This window comes from Acomys russatus, chromosome 26 (assembly GCF_903995435.1).
Source record: "Acomys russatus chromosome 26, mAcoRus1.1, whole genome shotgun sequence".
In the NCBI taxonomy this organism is placed as follows: domain Eukaryota; kingdom Metazoa; phylum Chordata; class Mammalia; order Rodentia; family Muridae; genus Acomys; species Acomys russatus.
This window is the reverse complement of record NC_067162.1, coordinates 35,571,951-35,594,295: the sequence shown is the minus strand read 5'-3', so window position 1 is coordinate 35,594,295 and position 22,345 is coordinate 35,571,951. Positions and strand designations below refer to the sequence as shown.

General features: G+C 47.8%; 1 protein-coding gene across 1 annotated transcript; it reads right to left on the bottom strand.

The window, feature by feature from the left end:
- Nucleotides 1-375: 375 nt before the first annotated feature.
- Nucleotides 376-22,049, bottom strand: Aars1 (alanyl-tRNA synthetase 1). Its single transcript, XM_051168582.1, has 21 exons — nucleotides 21,903-22,049; nucleotides 18,739-18,903; nucleotides 15,992-16,180; nucleotides 15,429-15,574; nucleotides 14,181-14,372; nucleotides 13,237-13,381; nucleotides 12,763-12,908; nucleotides 12,245-12,353; nucleotides 11,419-11,569; nucleotides 10,039-10,163; nucleotides 9,268-9,412; nucleotides 8,055-8,233; nucleotides 6,944-7,057; nucleotides 5,084-5,290; nucleotides 4,461-4,645; nucleotides 3,390-3,498; nucleotides 2,652-2,765; nucleotides 1,734-1,853; nucleotides 1,519-1,605; nucleotides 1,108-1,221; nucleotides 376-711 (listed from the first exon to the last, which is right to left on the bottom strand). Exons 2-21 carry the CDS (start codon nucleotides 18,880-18,882, stop codon nucleotides 526-528), a joined length of 2,907 nt encoding a protein of 968 aa, XP_051024539.1. The 5' UTR covers nucleotides 18,883-18,903; nucleotides 21,903-22,049; the 3' UTR covers nucleotides 376-525.
- Nucleotides 22,050-22,345: the final 296 nt, after the last annotated feature.

Below are 22,345 nucleotides of genomic sequence, written 5' to 3'. Positions count from 1 at the left end.
AATGCCTCAACTTCAGCCCATCCATTCTGCTATCCTACTGCCAGTCCTTAAGTTCAGGGCTCTGGGGCTGTATTCTGTGGTGACATCAATCAAAAACCAGCTGGAACTGCAGCTTGTATTCTGCAGATTTGCAGGGCGCCAGGGTCCACCTCAGGGGGAGAAGTAAATGCTTGGTACCATCACGTATTGCACATGGTCCTTTTATTTTCTGCAGTTGAAAAGGCTTCTGCCTGCAGACCCAGAAGCCTCGGGTTGGCAGAGTGGCCTTATCTAGACAAGCTTGCGATGTTCAATAGCATTCCGGGGTGGCGATTCTAGACACGTGGTGCTGTCAGGTACGGCTCAGAGCAGTAATGGAAAGCAACAATGGCTCCGGGGATGCTCCAGGTCCTGCTGGATCAGGACGGATAGGGCTGCTGAGAAGTCCCAAGGTCTTGGTGTAGGAGAGCTCCTGGCTGGATTCCTGCACGCTGACACATCTGGTTGAGGAGGAGGAAATGCTTCCCAGTGGGGGCTTCCCTCCCCTCAGTTCTTCACAGCTCCCAAGCGGAGCTGGGCAAAGGACGTGGCCAGCTGCAGTGCTTCCTGAAGGCAGCCCACATTCTTGCCTGTGGCCTGGGCAGACACATCCTTGCCACCACCTTTACCGTCCATCAGCCCTGAAACCTGCTGCACCCACTCGCTGGCTTTTAGGCCCCGGTTGGCTGCATTCTAGAAGACAGGGAGGGGAAGTGGTAGTCAGAACAGAAGATGGGACTGAGGTAGGGAATGGACGGGCGCCACCAACAGCCATTCGTATCCTGGGTGATGCTACCAGAGGCCAAGACTAATTATAGCTGGTATAAGAGAGCAGCTATGGCCATTGCCAAGGTTAAGGAAAAAAAGCAAAGGCAGGCGTCAGCCAGTGGTGAGTACACCCACCAACGAGAAAGCCCTGAAGGAGGCGACAGATGATAAACACGCAGTTTCTCTTGAGGGCTGTACACACACAAACACAGTCTTGGCAAACGCTGCGAAGCGCCTCTCTTTGAGAAGCTACGGACAACGCTTCCCACTAGCGTAGAGGCTCGCAGGCTTTATTTAGAGTGAGGCTTAGGAAGTTCTTACCTGAGGAACCTGACACAAGCACGTGATCTTGCCGGCCTCATTGTCCACTGTGAACAGCATTGCAGATGTCTGAGGAGAATGTGTCTTGAAAAGTTTCAAAGCTTCATTCAGGGCCTGTGGGTAGAACCTCACATCAGGTCATGGCACTGGGACAGGGGCCCTGCTTTCTACAAGGAAGTCTGGGACTCTACCCCTCAGAGCACCACCCCATTTCCCAGGAGCCCCTTCGAAGGCCAAAGGCAAGACCTTGCCCACGCTGTGGCTGAGGTCTGCCTCCTACCCCAGGGAGCTCATTCTTCCTCAGGCCACCAGATCTCTCCATGGCTCAGCAGACACACACACACACACACACACACACACACACACACACAGCAGACAAGTAGGGCAGCCCTGGCCCTCGCCCCTGCTTGCCTTGGCCGAGGCGCCGCTCTCCATCTCTAGGATGACCAGGGGCTGGTTGGGGTTGCTGTCAATCAGCTGCTTTGTCTTCTCTAGCACCTACAGGAGGCCCAGGAGAAAGGCTTAGGAGAAAGGCTTAGGCGAAGGGCACGGACTCTAAACCCATCAGCCTCCGCCCAGGAAGACCCCTGGGCGCTCTTCCGGCTGCCAGCACTGCTATGACTCACTCTCTTCTGGACATCGGCTTTGCTGGCCCGGTCTAGGTCATCCATGACCTTCTTCAGGGATTTCAAAGTCTCCCGTTGCTCATCTTTCTGCCACTGGGGGATGACTGCAGTGGCCAGGGCCTAGAACCAGAACAGAAGACCACCTCGGTCTGGGCTACTAGGAAGTAGGGTGAAATTCAAGCCCATTCTACCTACCCTTCTGTTTTTGAACTAAAGTCGCCATGGGCACTGTCTGATAAAACAGAGAAAACTACAAAGGTATCTGCTGGTTATAAAGCCATTACTATATCAAGACAGGAGCTGTCACAGCAGGGCTGGAGAGAAAGTGGTATTATAAAGCTGGCTTAGCTCTCATGTGGAGACCTGGTCCTTACCAGGCTGTGAACACAGCCTGTAAAGACTTGCTGTAAGCTCAGTATAGCAAAGAATACCAGCCTTCTGGCTACACATAGTTGGAAGGCAGTGTGAGCTGCAGAGTGATACCCTCTGTCAAATGAACAGAACAATCTACATCCCCCACATCCCAGCATATGTCTCATGTTTGCAGAAAGATGCTGAGGACAGAAGACAGCTACAAATCTCAGGCCAGCCTGAGCTGTACAGTGTGTTCCCAGGCTAGTCTTGGGCTACAGAATAAGACCCAGTCTCAAAAAAGCACAACAAAGCTGTCTGTGGTTGCGCAAGTCTTTAATCCTATCACAGGGGGGCCAGGTATAGCGGTTCAAGGCCAGCCTGGTCCACAGAGTGAGTTCCTGTGAGGGCTACACAGGGAAACCCTGACTCTAAAAAGCAAAGCAAAGCAAAACAAACAAAAAACACACAAATAAAAGAGCAAAAAGTTCAAGCACAGGAACGGTCTTACTCCTCAGGTCTGAGAAGGAATGACCAGACTCTGCCGCGGAGGGAGGCCGTCCCTACCTCACCAAGGTCAGCAATTTCCCTCTGCACATCCTTGTTGGGTGCGGTCTGGGCCTTCACTTTGGTCTCCAAGGCAGAGAGAGATTTCTTCAAGGTTTCTGCCTTCCTGAGGGCCTAGGAGGAAGACAAGCAGAGCTATAAACAACAGAGGTTTTTTCAGGAAGCGAGTGCTGCTGCCACATACTCCTACGGCTGCACTGTGTGACTCAGGGTCAAGAGTAACCAGGTACTGAAGAACCAGATGCCTCTCACCCGGTAAAACGCCCGTTCCTCAGGGCCCACCACTAAGCTAGCTTTCCCACTGCAGAATTAACTGTCCTTGGTGCCGTGTTACTCACATTAGGTCTACCTACTCGTGGGAAATGTGGTGAGGGAAAGGCATATGAAGCAGAAGGAAAGAAAAATGGCTCACCCTCGCAAATATACCTGTGCTGGAAGGAAGGCGCAGGATTTATGTAGTCTGTTCTTGATGCTGTTTGCTTTTGGAAACTGTGATGTGTACGCGTGTACATGTGTGTGGTGTACCTGGTATACACGTGGGAGTCAGAGAACAACTTTATGTGGAGTTAGCTCTTTCCTTAACATGGTTGCAACCTCAGGTTGTCAGTCCTGTGGCAAGTTCCTTTATGTACTGAGCTATCTAACTGGTCCCAACTGATAAACATGACAGCTAAACACCTTGTGCAGTGACAGCTTTCCTCTGACAGGCAGGGCCATATGCTAGCCTGACCTGCTTACCTTCTGGGCCTCAGCGCCTGTGACAGCAACAATCCTCCGGATACCCTTGGCAATAGCTTCTTCAGTCACAATCACGAAAGCGCCTGCGTGACTAGAATTCTGTAGATGCCTGGAGTTCAGAACATAAAAGGCTATGAAGAAGATGATGTCTGGGGAGCCCTGGGTGAGATGCCTCTGCCCTATGAAGCAAGCCTTCAAGGTAGGTTAAAGCCATCCCTCCCCCCATCCCCCATCCCTCACCCCCTTCTGCTCCCCCTGAAGACAGGGTTTCTCTATGTAGCAGTACCTGGCCTCGAACTCACGATATAGACCAGGCTGGACCCAAACTCGGAGATCTGCCAGCCTCTGCCTCCCGAGTACTGGGACAAAGGCATTTGCCATCACATCCCAGTGGCCTTTCACTCTTAAGGGACTTTATAAGCACAGTTCAGAGAGAGAGCAGAAGGGGAAGAAAGGTGGGCCGAGAGCGCAGAATCCAGGGCTTCAGACTGCTCAGTCGCCCAGACACCATTTCTCTGAGCCTCAGTTCTCCCATGTATGGAAAGGGGACAAGTCTCCCTCCCAGGATGTTATGAAAATCAAATGAGGGGCTGGAGAGATGGCTCAGCAGTTAAGAGCACTGACTGCTCTTCCAGAGGTCATGAGTTCAATTCCCAGCAACCACATGGTGGCTCACAACCATCTATAATGTGATCTGATGCCCTCTTCTGGCCTGCAGGTGTACATGCAGGCAGAGCACTGTATACATAATAATAAATAAATCTTAAAAAAAAAAAAAAAAAGAAAGAAAGAAAGAGAAAACCAAACGAGACTATCTTCAAACTGCTGAAGTCCCTACTATCCACCTCAGGAACACTGTTATTAGCGGCACATGACATTCTGATGCTTCGGAGGACCGTGCCAAGAGCATCTGCTTAGCATCTGGAAGGCCTTGGGTCCCATCCAAAGCATGGCAAACAATAAACAAACAAACAAAGGGATGGCATTTGGCCTGGCCCAGTCTCACATCTTCAAAGGGGGATGCCAAAGGCAGGCAAGCCCATCTACCGCTGTCCCTACCGAGGTACTCACGTTCCTCCACAGAACTCCACAGAAGTGAGGGAGCCAGCAGGCCCAGAGGGGTCATCCAGCAGGTCTGACACTGGGACTCCAATGGAGACGACTCGCACGGGGTCGGGATAGGTCTCATCAAACACAGCACGAAGGCCCTGGATGGCTTTTGCTGCTGCCAAGGGACAATCCTGGGTGTAGACAGGCTGTCGTAAAAAGGAGAGGGGGAAAAAAAGCTGGAAAAATCTCTGAGGTGAGGAAGCAGCCCCGGAGAGAACATGGGCCTGCATCCAGGCTCTAAGGTTGTAACCCCAGTGTGTCTGGCACACACCCTCAGCCTTCTGAAATAACATCCCATGTTAAAGCAAAGAGCACCACACAGGAATTTCTAACCTTTTTGTTAAACTTTGAGCCAAATATAAAGTGAAGACACTGGTTATTAAGGAGGTGGGAGACCAAAGACCTCCTGCCTGCCTTTAGGCTATAAAAGCAGTGAGGACCACTGCATTGAGTGTCACTATGAACAAGTCAGCACGTGGCACAACAGAGTGGGAACATCTGGACTGCTGAGCCTCTCTGACAACACTGACGGTGTAGGAAGAGTGCGCTTCATGTCCCAAGAACTCAGACATGGTAGAGCATACCTTAGCTGCCTCAATCATGGCATTGACAATCTCCTCAGCCTTCTTGATCTGCTGGGTGGACATGGCTCCCTTGGCAGTGAAGTCAAACCGAAGGCGATCAGGCGCAACCAGGGAGCCTTTCTGGTCGGCTTCCCCGAGCACTGAGCGCAAGGCGAAGTTCAGAATGTGTGTCCCCGTGTGGTTGCACATGACAGGCCTCCGCCGGGGCTGCAGGGGGCAGAGATGGCTGCTAAAGGGCTGCTCAAGTGCTAGAAAATTTTGTCAAAAACCAGGCTGCTTGGGGTGAAAACAGTTTATCCCAGCTTTCCTTATAGGTAAGAGTGGGCGTATAACTAGGTTCTGGTCAAGGATGTGCGAAGGGAGGTACCCTTTAAGGGCTATGCCCTGCTCCTTCCTCTGTTTACAGCAAATAGTTTATTTCCTAACAAACTGGGGCTAACAGGCCACACCTGACTTGTCTGTTCGGGTTTTGCTTTTTATGAGACAGGGTCTCACTATGTAGCCTGGGCTGGCCTGGAACTCAAACACCTGCCTCTGCCTCCTGGGATTAGAGGCTCGAGCCGTCATGCCCAGCCTGTTGTTGGTTTTGATAGGGTTTTGTAAACAGGGTTGTTGGAACACAACTACATTCATCCGTTTACACGCAGCAAACATGCAGCACCATGCCATAGCTGAGAAACTGTGACTGGTATCGTGTGGACTGAAAAGCCAAAACTATCTGCCACTTGGCTCTTTCCAAAAAGAAGCTCGCCAACCTCTGGTGCGGACAACAGACCTTACAAATGACCTTTTCGGTCCATGAAACCAAATCCTGTGCAAACCTAGAAATGAGCACCAGGCAAGGAGAAGCTGGCCCTGTAACATTTACATAACATGAAACACACATGACCACCTGCTCTCGAGCTATTACTCCGGAGCTCTGTCATGTGCAACAGACCCTAGGGCCACACCGACCTCACACTTGATCCTCCTGCGTAAGCCCAAGGACAAGGATTGCAGCATGCCCACACATTACCTGGCTGCCTAGTTCTTAATGCAGGCTCTTTAGCTCCTGACAAAGTTCTTGGAGTTTGAAAAGCAATCCATGGGGAGGAGGTGGGTGTTTCAAAGGATAGGAGCAAGATAAATTATATACATGTATGAAATTGTCAAAGGATAAATAACAATTACAAAAAGATTAGCCTGGAAGCTGGGCGTGGTGGCGCACGCCTTTAATCCCAGCACTTGGGAGGCAGAGGCAGGCAGGTCACTGTGAGTTCAAGGCTAGCCTAGTCTAGGACAGCCAAGGCTAACAGAGAGACCCTGTCTCGAAAAACCAAAAGAAGATTACTGTGGGACCAAATAGACTTGAGTGTTAGCTTATGCTGTAGAATCTATAACATGCACCAAAATCTATAAAATGCACCAACAAAATAGCTCAGTGGGCAGAGACACTTGCTGCCAAGCTTGACAATCTGAGTTCAATACCTGGGACCCACTTGGTAATAACTGACTCAAGTTGTCCTTGAGCTCCACATGTGTGCTGTGGCATGTTCACAGAGCTAAAATAAATATTAAACATGGGCAGGTTTGATAGTGTTTGCCTTTAATCCTAGGACTCAGGAGGCAGAGGCAGGCTGATCTCTGAGTTCGTGGTCAGCTTGATCTACATAGTGAGTTTCAAGACAGACAGGGCTGTGTAGATAGACTTTGTCTCCCCCTCCCCTCCCCAAAAAACAAAGATAAATAAAAATATTAAAAATAGGGAGCTGGACAGGGTAGTGCAGGCAGGCCAGCTTTAACTTCAAAGTATTCAAGAGACTCTCAGAACACCCAAATAAATAAACAAACATCAAACGTGGGCCCGCGTCTGCACCTTACCTCGTCAATGAACAGCCGGACTTGATCCCCCACTTTCAGGTTCCCATATATTGTTCCTATGTGCAGCACATACCCGCCTCGGACCTGAGTGTTCTTCACTGTAAACTCAGTTTTCTGCAGAGTCAAGGACACCAACAAGTAAATAAAAATTCCAAATACATCAATTATCCCTTTATGTACAGATACACCCCTACCGTTAGATAATACACATACTGCTCTTTAATGGCCCGGGTAGCCTAGGGTAAACGTGACTCTTAATCTTCCCACCTTCTCTCTCTCAAGTGCTGGGATTACAGATGCAGAGCCCCGCTCCCAGGTGCAGAGCCCCGCTCCCAGGTTCATACGGTGCTGGGATAGAACTCAGGGCCTTGCGCATGCTAAGCAAGCACTCTACCAGCAGGGCTACTTCCTCAGCAAGGAACATCTTTAAGTCCTATAAAATGGATCCTATCCTATTGCTAGGAATCAGCTGCTGAAGGAGACCAATCATGGTGGCCATGCTAGAGGCTCACCTTTCTACATGACTGTCCTTCAGGCGTGGTCTCTGCCAGGCACAGTGGTACATACCTCTACTCCCTACACAGGGAAGGGAGGCAGGATCACTGGGAGTTCAAGACTGACTGGGGATGTAAGTGTGAGACCCTGCTCACAAGCCAACAAACAAAACTAATCAGCAAGTGAAAATAGAGTTGCTGATCCTTTTTCATAAGGACGCATGCAGGAAGCAGGGGTTAGCGTTTGCATCCTGGCTGCAGAGGATGCCCCTTCCAAAGATACCTGAGAACTGAGACAGCAACTGGTATAAAAAGCAGCCCTTGCCGGCGTGGTGGCGCACGCCTTTAATCCCAGCACTCGGGAGGCAGAGGCAGGTGGATCTCTCAGAGTTTGAGCCCAGCCTGGTCTACAAACTGAGTCCGGAACAGCCAAGGCTACACAGAGAAACCCTGTCTCAAAAAAATAAAACAAAAGCAACCCTCTTGGCTGCAGAAGAAATACCGAGGAAAGAATAAAGTCAAACATCTGTCACGTCAAGGCCCAGAGTGCGAAGGAGCAAAAGCAGCCAGCCCGCCCCATGCCTGGCCTTCTATAGTAACAAGAGGCCTGGCCTTACATCCTCACTGCTGTCGTCAACCTTCACCAGGTAGCCTTCATCGTAGATCTGTCCTCCTTGTTCAGCATAGAAACAGGTCTTGTCCAGTACCACGCCGCACTCCTGGCCAGTGACCACCTCTTCCACAAACATCTTTTCCCTACGAAGAGCAAGCACGGTAGCCACTGTGCACTCAAACACTGCTCAACAGAAGCAGAAACAGGGGAAGACAGGTCAGTGACACTGGTGACAAATATGTTCAGTCATACTGTGCTGAGACTGAACCCACACGTTACAGCAGCACAAGCACCACTGAGTTACCATCCCTAGCCCATCATATATTCTTTTGTTTTGTGGGGGTTTTTGTTTCTTTTCTTTTCTTTTTTTTTTTTTTTTTTTTTTTTTTTGTTGTTGGTTTTTTTTTTTTTGTTTTTGTTTTTGAGATGGAGTCTTAATGTGTAGCCCTTGTGGGCCTAGAATTCTCTATATAGACCACGATGGCCTCCAACTTACAGAGATCCACCTGCCTCTGCATCCTGAGTGTTGGGATTAACACCGTGCAACACCATACCTAGCTCCAATCACATATTCTTGGTTTTTTGCTAAATTCTATTGTTCAACACTTGGGTCCTAACAGTCTTAACTGTATCTTGGAAACCAGCCCACTCGACTTTATAAAAGGATGAGCACCCTGAACCAATGCTGGGCAGGGTGACTAAGCGTCCTGGCTTCTAACTCAGGGCTTCCCAGGGTCCATACAGGCTTTCAGTGCTAACACTGCAGCATGTGAACAGACTGCACAGTTGGTCACTCTGGGCCTTACACAAGGAACTTTTGGTTTTCACAACTAGGGAGACTAGGCAACTCTGATTCTGTCTCCTATAGTTGTAATAGTCTCCGGTACTGCAGATCCACTTGCTTATTTAGATTCTTCAGATCCTATTATGCCTGTGCAGAATGCAGGAACGACTGTGGCTGTTTTAAGGCCAACCACCTTATTTCTACAAGGTGTTATGATGAAGGGAAACCGGCTTAAGAGCAGCTGGGGCCTCCTTATGACTTTTTAAAAAACAACTTTTCTGTGACTATATTTCAAGACAGTTAAGGAAACCACCAGCCAAGGGTGCTTATGAGAATAAAGGTATACTGCACAACCTGCTGGGCCCCTTGACACAGGTCTCTTTAAATCCCCCAAATCGAAAGGCAGATAGCTCAGGAGAAGACGGCAGCATACCATAGTTACCACTGGCATCTGAGTGGTAGTTATACTTTGGAGAATCGTCTGTGGCCTCCAAACCCTTTGCTCGGAGCTCTTCAATCGCGTAAATGTCCAACATGATGAGGTCCTCCCCTCCTGCTCCCTTGCCCTGTGACTTCAGCTGTCAAAACAAGAGAAAAAGCCTGAGTCATCTCAGCGTAGGAGAAAAGAGAACCCGGACCTGCCACACTACTGCTGAGGAGAAACTACACAACAGCGCTCTTTAATCTCAGCACTACTGGCATTTGGGGCTTGAGCAGCCTTTGTTTTGGGGTCTGTCCTCTTGCATGGCAGGACACTGAAGAGCATTTCTAAAAAGAACAGGATCATCTCTCCCTAGTTGTGAAAGCCAAAAATGCCTTTAACACATTATTGCAAAATGTTCCAGGAAGGATGCTGCCAGCTGAGAGCCATTGTCAGCGGGGTGAAGGTGGGGAAAAGAGTCAAGCTACACTGTATCTCAAGAAAGACAAAGCAGTCCTGAGGGGGAAGTGAGCTAGTGAGATGGGAAGACAGGTGCTCAGAAGTCACTTCACATTCTTCTGGGTTTTTCTTTTGGTTTTTGTTTGTTTGTTTGTTTTGTTTTTTGTTTTTCAAGACAGGGTCTCTCTGTGTAGCCTTGGCTGTCCTGGAGTCGCTTTGTAGGCCTGGCTGGCCTTGAACTCAGAGATCTGCCTGCCTCTGCCTCCCGAGCGCTGGGATTACAGGCGTGCGCCACCACGCCCGGCCTCACTTCACACTCTTTACCTGTGCCAGTTTCCGCTCTTCTTCAAAGCCATCCATATCTACCACCAGGCCCTTCTCCTCAGCAATCAGTCCAGTGAGATCCACAGGGAACCCGTAAGTGTCGTAGAGGAGCCATGCAGTATCTCCTAGAGAGCACAAAGGAACTGTGTCAGAGCAATGTGGACAGAAGTTCCTTTCCCATGCCAAGCCCTCCCAGGAGGCTGCTGGGAGTGACAGAAGTGAGCAGAGTTAAGGCAAGTCAGATCTTTTAGGACTGAGCTATAAGGATGAAGGGTCTCCTGACAAATTTCCTTCTCTCTCTCTTTTCTTCCTGTTTTTCCCCGAGATGCCTTTAGAGTGCTGAAATTAGAGTTATATAACTAGCTGGTCTTTGCTACATTATGGGTTTTCCCTACCCTTTATCTCCTCCCTCCCACGCCACCCCCCCAACACTAGATAGAAAAGAAAGGATAGTGGGGAGAGAGGAATTAGGAAAAAGAGGAATCTAATTTTGTTTCTTCTTTGACCATGACTACTAGCAAACTGCAAACAATCTCCTTATATGAGCAAACAACCACTGACCCCACCTCTTGGGGCCCTCAAATTTATGTACCCTCGGAAAAATTCCCAGAATTCCAAACGTCACACAGTAGCAGAAACTATCTGCAGCTGTCAAAACCACACTTCTGCTAGAGCACAAGGCAAATCGGTCAATTGCTGTGGATAGTCTAAAGCAGTCCACATCCCTACACCTGAGATTAAAACAAAAGCACATCCTTACAATATATTTTTGCTTTTTATTTATTTATTTATTTATTTATTTTGGTTTTCCAAGACAGGGTATCTCTGTGTAGCTTTGGCTGTCCTGGACTTGCTCTGTAGACCAGGCTGGCCTCGAACTCACAGCAGTCTGCCTGCCTTTGCCTCCCAAGTGCTGGGATTAAAGGCGAAACCAAAATTCCAGAATTCTCAAAAAACATCACTACACAGTTGGCCATCTTGCCAACTCCTAACAGTTTTGTTGTTGTTTTACTGCTGAGAAATGTATTTGGAAAACAATTTCATTTAAAAAAAAAAATTATATGAGGCTTATTAAGAGCATGGAGAGAGAAGGCAAGGGGGGGGGGGTACCCCAGAGAGAGAGAAAGAGAGAGAAACAGAGACAGAGACAGAAAAAGAGAGAAATGGGCAAGGGGCTAAGAGAGAGAGAATAGAGAAATTTTTCACTTTTCATACCTGTATTGTTTGAGTTACCACAGTAAATTCTTTTATAATTCATTTTGCTCTGAGTCTTACTTTATACCAAAAGCAGCTTAATTAAGACACTTTCAACCCTGGCAGAGGTGGGAAACCACTCTTTCTCAGGACTCTGATCTGTGGAGCAAGGCAGGCGGGCCTCACCAGGAATGGTCTTGCAGTCTCCTAAGCTCTGAATTTTTCGGTCCAGGATGCGCCGCCCTCTGCTGAGAGTCTTGAGAAACTGCACTTCTTCTTCATTTATGATGTCCTTCACCATATCTGGGTCCTTCTTTAGCTCAGGAAATGCATCTCCCTGACAAAAGAGGTTCAGTGAGGCCAGAGACTATTTCATGACACGCTCCCCTCTTTTATGAGAAGGGAATTCATTATGTATTTTAGTCCTGGATGGCCTATAAGCTGCAAAATGTACATCAGGCTGGCCTCAAACTCACCTACCTCTGTCTCTCAAGTGCTGTAGTTAAAAGTGTATATACCACAGGGCTGGAGAGATGACTCAGTGGTTGAAAGCACTGTCTGCTCTTCCAGAGGTCCTGAGTTCAACTTCCAGCAACCATATGGTGGCTCACAACCATCTATACCCTCTTATGCCCTTTTCCGGTGTGCAGGTCTATATGCAGATAGAGCACTTATATACATAAAATAATTTTAAATTTTAAAAAATTTTTTTTGTTATTTGAGACAGGGTTTCTCTGTGTAGCCTTGACTATCCTGGACTCACTTTGTAGACCAGGCTGGCCTTGAACTCACAGAGATTTGCCTGCCTCTGCCTCCCAAGTGCTGGGGTTAAAGGTGTGCGCCACCACCTGGCGTATAAATAAAAAAAATTTTTTAAAAAGTATATATAGCACTATACCTGACCTCTATTATCTCTCTCTGAAACTGTCATTAGCAGCATTTTACCACCTGCCTTATCCCTCTCAGACTGTGGCTTTAGCGCAGAAGATGGAAGCAGGGACGTCCTACTTACCAGGGATTGCACGACCACATCGACTAATGTAGCAAAGAAACCCCTGCTGGCACTCAGCTTCTCGTGGGAATATCGAACAGCTCTCCGGAGAATCCGTCTCAGCACGTACCTGTAAGAGGCAGGCCTTAGATTCTGCTGCGAGACATCTCCAGCTGAGGGTCCTATGGTAGCGCCTTTAAAACGCTGCTCAAAGCACAGCAACATCGACCTTTTGCTCCCAGGCCCAGCTCATGAGGAATGCAGTGTCCTGAGCTGAGGCACTGTCTACCCCTACCCTGCCCAGATCCTGCCCAACAGCTTTAGTGTCAGCCTCCCCTCAGTACTTAGTGGAAACTATTAAATGTAGTAGCCTTAAAATAAATGAAAACTCCCTTTAGCTCTTAAAAAGAGGTGAGGGAGGGGATCCCTCCCCCTACACAAGACAACAACAAAACCGTAACATAGCAGGGCTTTAAGCTCCACCGGCAGAAAACTCATGCTCATCAGTCCAAACCCCGCCCAGAGCGTGACCGACTCACCCCCGTCCTGTGTTGTCAGGCCGGCCACCATCGGCCAGTGCCACGGTGATAGTGCGAGCATGGTCAGCCAGAACCCTGTAGGCCATGTCAATTCCATCTACATCCTCAGCACCGACTTTCCCAGTGTATGGCCGGGCGCCTGTACCCTGCGGTGAAGAGCGGAAGAGGCTGGTGAGACAGCCCTGCTCGTGTTGCTGCCGTACCTAAGCAGGCTCCTGGAGGATGAAGAGGTCCGGGAGAGGATGTGGATCCAGGAAAGTGATAGTGGAGAGTGCAACGAGCCTCAAGCCAGGCCCGACCCCTGACAAATGGCAGAGCATGCCCTCACTCAGAGAAAGGGGTATGCTAACAGTAATGACATCGGTGGATGGCAGCAAGTCCTCTGGGCTGTCAAAGCACAGGGCCATTCATCTATGGTGGCAGTCCATCCTGCAAACCTCCACAGAAGGATCCATGTTCACAAACGATCAGTACCTTCTGAATGGCTTCGAAGTAAGGGACAAAGAGGTCAGTGTCGTAGTTAGACATCTTGTTCTGCAGCACAGACACCAGTCTCTCTAGGCCCATGCCCGTGTCAATGCTTTTCTTGGGAAGAGGTTTCAGAATGCCATCAGCTTCCCTGTGTGACACAAAGAGGACATTGAAGCAGACACCTAGAAGGCTACCTCTCTGGGCCTATTGGTTAAAACCCACTTAGCACTGTTTGAAAGTTGTTACCATTCCTCTGGTTTGTGAAGAGAGGGGTGGGTACACACCTAGCTCCCTTGCCTTATTTGCTATTTTTTGGGGGGGGGGGGAAGGGATGGTGTTGAGACAGGGTCTCTCTACGTAGCCCTGCCTGTCTTGGAATTCACTATGTAGGCCAGGCTAGCCTCAAATTCACAGAGATCAGCTTGCCTCTGCCTCCTGAAGGCTGGGATTAAATGGATGCACCAGTGCACCCATAGCCTTATTCTTAAATAGAAGGCAAATGGCTTAGGAAGGCATTATATGAGATAAGATAGTGCTTTATTTATTTCTTTCCTTTTTTTTTAAAGATTTATTTATTTATTATGTATACAGATCACATTATAGATAGTTGTGAGCCACCATGTGGTTGCTGGGAATTGAACTCAGGACCTCTGGAAAAGCAGTCAGTGCTCTTAAGTGCTGAGCCATCTCTCCAGCCCCCGAAGATTACTGTTTTAAATAGGTACATTCCTGTCCCAGGATCAGAATGGAAACCTGACATTACAATGTAAAGAAGTACCACAAGATCACAGGAGCATCTGGAACTTAGGGCTGCTCACTGTCCCCAACAATACAGATCCCAGACAGCCTTCAGCTGTGGAAGACAGCCGGTACAGCTGATTTCACTGCCTCGGATTGGCTAAAGAGAAGGAACTGCTCTTAGCAGGAAGGAGCAGGGGCCACACTACCTGTTATACTGGATAAAGACAAGGTTCCAGATCTCTAGCACATTGGGGTCATCCTGGTTGACGAGGTGTGCGGCATCCCTACCACCAATCCGGTCATAGTGGATCTCGCTGCAGGGACCACAGGGGCCTGTGTCACCCATCTCCCAGAAGTTGTCCTTCATGTTGCCAGGGAGGATTCTGGCATCATCCAGTCTGCACAGAGCAAGGAAGGGAAAGCCACTTGAAGCCATCAATAGGACTCTTTCCAAGACTTGCTTCTACCACACAGAGGATCCCTATGATTTCTTATAAGGAAGTCCCACTCTCTGGCCATACTGTTACATGGCTCCTTGTAAGTGATACTATGAAATATGCATATGCTGTGCTCATAACCCAATAAATATATGTCAAGATACAGATAAAGCCTAAAAGGGAATATATACAATAAAATACTTATTTCGAATATGACCAGAATTTAAGTAAATGTTTCCTTTATTTTCATTTTTTTGAGACAAGGACTCACTAGATAGCCCTGGCTGGCCAAATCACAAAACTACACTGCCTTTGTCTCCCAAGTGCTGGCATCAATAGTGTGTATGACACACCTGACACAAATGTTTTCTCTAAAAGGTTCTTTCAGTTTTCAAAAAAGACTACCATGGTTTAGATGTGGCACGTTCCTGTTGAAACTTGCATCTTTAAATAAAGATTTATTTAAATATGTATACAATTCTCTGCCTGCATGTATACCTGCATGACAGAAGAGAGCATTAGATCTCATCGTAGACGGTCATGAGCCACCTGTGGTTGCTAGGAAATGAACTCAGGACCTCTGGAAGAACAGTCAGTGCTCCCAACCTCTAAGCATCTCTCCAGCCCCTGAAACTTAAAATGAAAACACTTTTGTTTTTGACAGAGTCCTGCTATGTAGCCAAAGCTGGCTCTGAACTCAGAATCCTGCTGCTGCCCGCAGGGTATAGGGGCTATAAGTCATCAAACCCGGCTTCACACTGAAATGTAACAGTTAGCTGCCAAGAAGCTGGGGGTACAGTTCAGTGGCCAAGTGTGTATTTGGAACCCACTGTGAAGAGGGAAGGATTGGATCGGGTGCCTGACCGTCCTGAATTTAGGAACCCCTCCCAATCGTGGGTTACATTCAACGCCACCCAGCCCCCCCTCTTTTCCCCCTTTGAGGATTTTTTTTTTTTAATTCTACAAGAGCAGCAGTGAGCTCTCAACTACTGAATCACCACTTCAGACCCCTCTTACCCTAAATTTTGCCAGATCTGTCTACACTCCAGATCGGGCTCCAGACCAGCTGCCTCATCCCCACCGAAGTAAGTGACATAGAGTCTTTCAACTGGAATGCCGAACTCTTGGGTGAGAAGTTCCAGGGCCATCTTACATGCCAATTCCTACAAAAGGAAAGATGCAGGACATGGATTCAAAACTTCAGCATCTGCGTCATAAACCAGAGGTTCAACCTATGTAGGAAACAGAAACTGGAACATCAAACATGCATGCTTTCTTGGGAGTCTCAGAATTATTTGTTTTGTTGTGTTGCTGTTTGTTTGGTTTTTGAGACAAGGTTTCTCTGCATGGCTTTGGCTGTCCTGGAGTCACTTTTAGACCAGGCTGGCTTCTAACTCACAGTGATCCACTGGCTTCTGCCTCCCGTGTGTGCTCCATGTCTGGCTGATATTTCATGTTTTTATTTTTATTTTTATTTTTTTTTAATTTCATGTTTTAAAACAATCAAACTTAAGAACTCATGTCCCTTTTTGTAGAAATGAACTTTGGGTTTAAAAAAAAAAATTCTATGTTGAGCTTACCTTGAAGTAATCTCCAAAAGACCAGGAGCCCAACATTTCAAAGAAGGTGTGGTGGTAGACGTCTTTGCCCACGTCATCAAGGTCATTGTGTTTGCCCCCAGCTCTGATGCATTTCTGGGTATTTGCAGCTCTACTCAGCTTTGCCATAGGGTGAGATGGGTCAATTGTGTTTAGGAAGATGGGCTTGAACTGAAAAAAAGAGAAAAGTTTGACTCTCTCTCTCTCTAGCTCTTCTTTTATTTTGTTTTTTTTTTGAGACAGAATTTCTCTGTGTTAACAGCCCTGGCTATTCTGAACTTACTTTGTAGACAAGGCTGGCCTCCTGCCTCTGCCTCCCTGAGTTCTTGGATTAAAGGCCTGTGCCACCATGCCCGGCAACAGCATGACTTTTTTTTTTTTTTTTTTTTTTTTGGTTTTTCAAGATAGGGTTTTTCTGTGTAGCCTTGGCTGTCCTGGACTCTCTTTGTAGACCAGGCTGGCCTCGAACTCACAGTGATCCACCTGCCTCCGCCTCCTGAGTGCTGGGACTAAAGGCATGTGCCACCAGGCCCAGCAACAATATGACTCTTAAAGGGCTGCAGGTTATGCCAAGTGTCCATAACCCAGCAGGAAGTGGGTCCAAATCTTAGACCAGTGGTTCTCAACCTTCCTAATGCTATGACCCTTTACTACAGTTCTTCATGTTGTGGGAACCCTCAACCATAAAAATTCTTTTCACCCTTTTTCCCCCCTTGTGACAGGGTTTCTCTGTGTAGCTTTGGCTGTCCTGGAACTCGCTCTGTAGACCAGGTTGGCCTCAAACTCAGAGATCTGCCTGCTTCTGCTTCCCAAGTGCTGTGATTACAGGCATGCACCACCTTTATATATATATAAAATGGTTTTGTTTTTTTTTTTCTTTCTTTCTTACTGGGGGTTGAACCTGGGCCTTTAAGGCATGATCAGCAAGAGCTATATATCCCTACCTGTCCTTATGTGTATGTGTGAGCACCTGGCCCTGGAACTCAGAGATCTGCCTGCCTTAGTCTCCCAAGTGCTGGAGTTAAAGGTGTATGCCACTACACCTGTCTTTTTCATTTGTTTGTTTGTTTGTTTTGAGAAAAAGTCCCTCTGCATACCCTAGCTGTCCTGGAACTCACTATATAGACTGGGCTGGCTTAGAACTCAGAGCTACACTTGCCTCTGCCTCTCAAGAGCTGGGATTAAAGGCATGTATTACTAAACCTGGCCCTGGAAAACTTTTTAAAAATTTAAAAAAAATATATATATATATGGGTATTTTATCTGTATACAAAATGTGTGCCTGCCAGAAGAGGGTACCAAAGCCCCTTGAAATGGAATTGCAGATGGTTGTGAGACACCATGTCAGTGCTGGGAATTGAACCTGGGTCCTCTGGACAAGCAGACAGTGTTCTTAAGTGCTGAACCATCTCCCTAGCCCCCAAAACAGTCCAATATTTTGTTTCTCAGAAAAAGAGACAAGAAAAAGATGAAAAAAATAAAATTTTAAAACAAAATTTCAGGGGATAGTTAATAGCTTACAGGGCTATAGGCATGCACCTTTGTACGTCTACCCGCTTTCAATTAGTCAGAAAAGTATGGATTTCCCTTTCTTCTTTCTGTCTCTGCTCTAGCACGCTCTCTTGGATACTTTGGGCTTCCGTACCTCTTTCTCTAGAGCTTCTTTGCCTGCCTGTCGGCCACAAGGCTGACTGACCTCCATGCCAGCTTAACACAAGTAGCATGGCTTTCCATTCCCCCTTCTCTTCTCCACTTGCTTCTAGCCAACTGCAGTATATTTACAGCTTGTCTGGCCCGGGGTTCTTGAAATGGTTAAAAAAAAAAAATGTCCTTGAGCTTGCTTATATATATATATAATACACACGCGCGCGCACACGCGTTTATTTTTTATATAGAAATTTAAATTTTTTTCTGAGACTGGGTCTTACTATTCATCCTAGTTTGGTCTCAAGTTCTTTTGGATCTCCTTCCTTCCTAGCCCTAGCTGTCCTGGCACTCACTATGGCCTTGAGCCGCCTGCCTCTGCCCCTCAGCTGCTTAGGATTAAAGTTTACACAACCACACCTGGACTATTACCCCTGACTATCGAATTCTTGATCAAATGCTATAAAAGAAAAAAAAATTTTTTTTAGAGGGTGAGAGCCTGTTTTTTGTTTTTGTGGGTTTTCTTTGTTTTGGTTTGGTTTTTCAAGACAGGGTCTCTCTGTGTAGCCTTGGTTGTCCTGGACTTGCCTTGTAGACCAGGCTGGCCTTGAAGACAGCCTGTTTGAGGTTAAATAAGGTCCTTAGATGTGCCCTAATCCAACATGACTGGTATGCTTATAAAAAACTTACTAGGAGTGTTGGGCACAGTGGCTCATGCTGTGATCCCAGCACTTTCCTCCTCCTCTTCTTCTTCTTTGGTTGTTCAAGACAGGGTTTCTCTGTGTAGCCTTAACTGTCCTGCACTCGCCTTGTAGACCAGGCTGCCCTTGAACTCACAGCGATCCGTCTGCCTCTGCCTCCCAAGTGCTGGGATTAAAGGCGTGCGCCACCACGCTCCGTCCAGCACTCACTTCTAAGCATAACCCACAAGCAGCACTGTTACTGTTCTTCATCCCAGAAGCTCAGGCTAGCCACCTCAAGTCACACATGTTTACCTGGTGAGCGACAGACCCCGGGTTCTGCCTGACCCCAAGAGCTACTCTGCTGCTGTCAGTCAGTCAGGCTGAGAGAAGGAATAGCCTTACCTGGTTCATGCCTGCGTTGGCAAAGAGCAGAGTGGGGTCATCCAATGGGATGGTGGCAGAAGAGTGGACGTACGTGTGCTCATTTTGTTTGAAGAAGTTGATAAATCGCTCTCGGATTTCTCTTGCTGTTAGAGTGGAGTCCATCTTGAAAGTCACCTCAAGGAACTGACCAAAAGGAAGAATGATGGGAAGTCAGGGGAAATAAAACTAACAGGAGTAGGCATTACACAAGACTCGGTGCCTCTCAAGCCAAGTCAAAGAATGACACAGGTTGGCTTCTTTTGACCCTAAAACCTGTGTGTTGCAATGGCCCAGGTTACGGCCATTGTCAAAGTGGGATTTTTGCTGCACCAGCAGAGTGGCCCCAGCCATTCTCCCCCCTGCCAACCTCAAGCAAAGCAGGTCTCTCATTTATTAAACAAATATGCACTGTGCATCCACTGCTCGGAATCAGACAAAAATAAAGAACCTCAGGATCTTTACAGTCCCAGTGAGGGAGGAAAAGGGAAAGGCTCAAGAGACCTAATTTTTTTTTTTTTAAGATTTATTTATTTACTATGTATATAATGTTCTGACTGCGTGTGTACCTGCCCACCAGAAGAGGGCATCAGATCTCATTATAGATGGTTATGAGCCACCATGTGGTTGCTGGGAATTGAACTCTGGAAGAGCAGACAGTGTTCTTAACCACTGAGCCATCTCTCTAGCCCAGGAGACCTGGTTCTAATCCGAGTCCTTGAGGGCATTTGTATTTTCAGGTCTCCCTTACATGCAGAGAGTTGTACAAAGTATCATATCCCCAAAGCCAGAGCTGCTGGGTTTGAGTTGACACCTGTGTCAGGGCAGAGCCAGGGATAAGTCTAAAGTATCGAGAATGCACCAGCCTCTGCGTAGCTGGGAAAAGGCTGTGTTCTAGCCCATGAGGTTGCTAAGAAGGAACTAGGATGCCGGCGGTAGGGTATACATTGTTTCAAAGTGAGCAAGCAATAGGAAGAAACGCTGACTAAATAATCCCAGGAACCCAGAAGAGAGGGAGGTTGAAAAAAGGCAACTTTATAGCTTCCAAGCTTTTCCCCCCCCCCGCCCCTGTGTATGATGTCCCTGAAAGGCAGGCTGTATGGGAGTGCCACGCTTCGATGAGTGTACCAGTCACTCTCCGGTGGTGTAGTGCTGTGCTACACTGGGTGCATAGAAAAATGAGAGCTCTCTCACTCATGACATTACCTAGGAGTCTCTAGGATTCTAGACCCAGCTCTAACCTTGACCGCATCACTTTAGCCTGAGTTCAGTCCCAGGGTCTCATGTGAGGATCAAAACATTAATGAACATCAATTAGCACAGAGTTTTTAACGATACCACACAAGACATCCTGACTCAGAGCCGGCCCCAAGGCCAACTGATTTGCTTACAATTCAATTAACATATCACTCAGAAGGAAGCCCCAAAGGGGCGAAAAGATGGTAAAACAGGCCAAGTGGGAGGGTGGAGGGTGTTATGGGCCACAAACCAGCATTCCCACAGGGTCTTGCTGTTCTTGATAAGGTGTCAAGGTCAAGTTTTCAGAAATCTTGTCGCACCACATTCTTTTTTCACCCATCCTCCGAATGCCTCTTAACAATGGCTACAAAAATGAATTTACCCTTTATAACAAGACATGGTTGCTAGAGAAAACTGTTTCTCTCAATAGGCACCTGAGGTAAAGTTGCACTCCAAGGGGCACTTGAATTTCTCATCTCTGCATCTCATTCAACGTAAAGGACACACATTGTGTACTGAAAAGCAAGATGGACAGCACCCTCCATACGGAGACCACTCCACACACACACAACTAGTGTTGTATACTAGGATCTAATATGTTGGCTATTAGCCCTATAGAGACTGAAGACCGTTCAAAGCAGCCAGGCAAAATCCTAGCACTCAGAAGGCTGAGAAAGGAAAACTGAGTTCCAGATCAGAGACCCTGACCTAATTAAATACATAATTTTCCAACATTACAACTTGTTCTTCCATGCCACAAGCCTGTAGTGCCAGCACTCGCACTTGGGAGGCAGAGGTAGGGGGATCTCTGTGAGTTCCAGGCCAGCCAGGTCTACAAAAGCCAAGAGGCCAGGACAGCCAGGACTACAAGAGAAACCCTGTCTCAAAGGAAAGCAAAACACAACAAAACATCTTGTTCTTCCCTAAATACACATAAGAAATCTGCAACAGAGGGCCAGGCCTCAACTAGTCCGCCCCAGCAGGAGCTATGAAAGCCTTCAGTATTTTTATTTTTGTTTCTATTTGCAAGCTTGGGACCAAACCCAGGGCCTTGAAGTCTTGGGGACCTTAAAAGGTGACTTCAGCCACAGGACCTTGTCACATGCTTCCATTGACCAGGGAGGCATTCTGACAACCACTCCTTTCCTCTTTTCCTAATGACTCAGACTTGATCAAATGCAAAGAAACTTACTTAGGCAAACCCTTCCTTTCTTCACCAGGTTCCCCCTCTTTTATTGTCTCCTAGCCTCAAATAATCACCTCTACATGACTATTTAATGCCCCCCAAACACAGTGTAAGTTACATCTCGGTAGGAACCGCGGCTGGTTTCAGCTCACCATTACAGTATATTCTCAGTATGTAGTACAGTGGCCGTTAATTACTAATCTTTAAATAACAGTCTCTGCATTAGCATACTTAGAACACACCAGGAAACACAGGACCGTTTGATAAATTGCTGAATATGCACGTTCGGGTGAACCTGAGCACATCAACTGTTCCGTTATTATTATTTGTTTTTAAGAATAGAGTCGGGCCGGGAGTGGCGCAACGCCTTTGGTCCCAGCACTCAAGAGCGTCTCTGTGAGTTCGAAGCCAGCCTGGTCTACATAGCGAGTCCATGTCAGCCAAGGCTACACAGAGAAATCCTGTCTCAAAAACAACAAAAAGAATCGAGTTAGGAGTGGTGGCTCACGCCTGTACTCCCAGCACTTGAAATGCTGAGGCAGAACTGCCGCTGGTTCAAGGCCAGCCCGGGCTACAGAGAAGAGCATAGGCTACTCTGGCATAAGGTGTGAGAACCTAAAAAAGAACGAAAGGAGTGGACTCCACCCATCTGGGTCACCGTGATCTTCAGGCCTCGCTCCCCCCCCAACGCTCTAAGGGATTAAAATTAGAGGAGACAAACCCTTAGCTCTGGGTGAAGGCTGGACAGCAACCGCGATCTTCCCAAGCGCTTGGTCCTCTGCAAGTCTTACCCGAGGCCGCAGCGCTTTCAGCGCTCCAAGGAATAGCAAAGGCTACTCTCCAGCTCGTGCTCCTGCGGAGCCTGGGTCCAGTTTCCCTGGCCAGGGGCGGGAACGCCCGGCAGGCTTCTGCGGATGCCCCTCCCACTCCGAGCGCCGGCTCTTTCCGTAGAGGCTCTTTTGCTTTTCCCCAGGGTCCGGATCCCCAGGTCGTCGCCCAGAGCCCACCGCCAGACGCCCCTCGTTACCTGCTCACTCAGATGCGCAGACACACAGCAGTACCCACCCGCCACAACCGGCGCCAGACTCGAACCTCACCACCCAATCAGAGAGCTCTGATGAACAGTGCCCCCGTACGCCTTGTCCTCCACAGATATTATTGGTC

Bases quoted from the DNA above. Each gene is read 5' to 3' on its own strand.
- Aars1 (XM_051168582.1), bottom strand. From the start codon at position 18,882: ATGGACTCCACTCTAACAGCAAGAGAAATCCGAGAGCGATTTATCAAC. The intron at 12,909-13,236 runs GTACTGATCGTT...TCTTCACCGCAG, and splicing joins ACTTCGAAGCCATTCAGAAG to GGTACAGGCGCCCGGCCATA. The intron at 1,222-1,518 runs GCAAGCAGGGGC...TTCTACCCACAG, and splicing joins AGAGCGGCGCCTCGGCCAAG to GCCCTGAATGAAGCTTTGAA.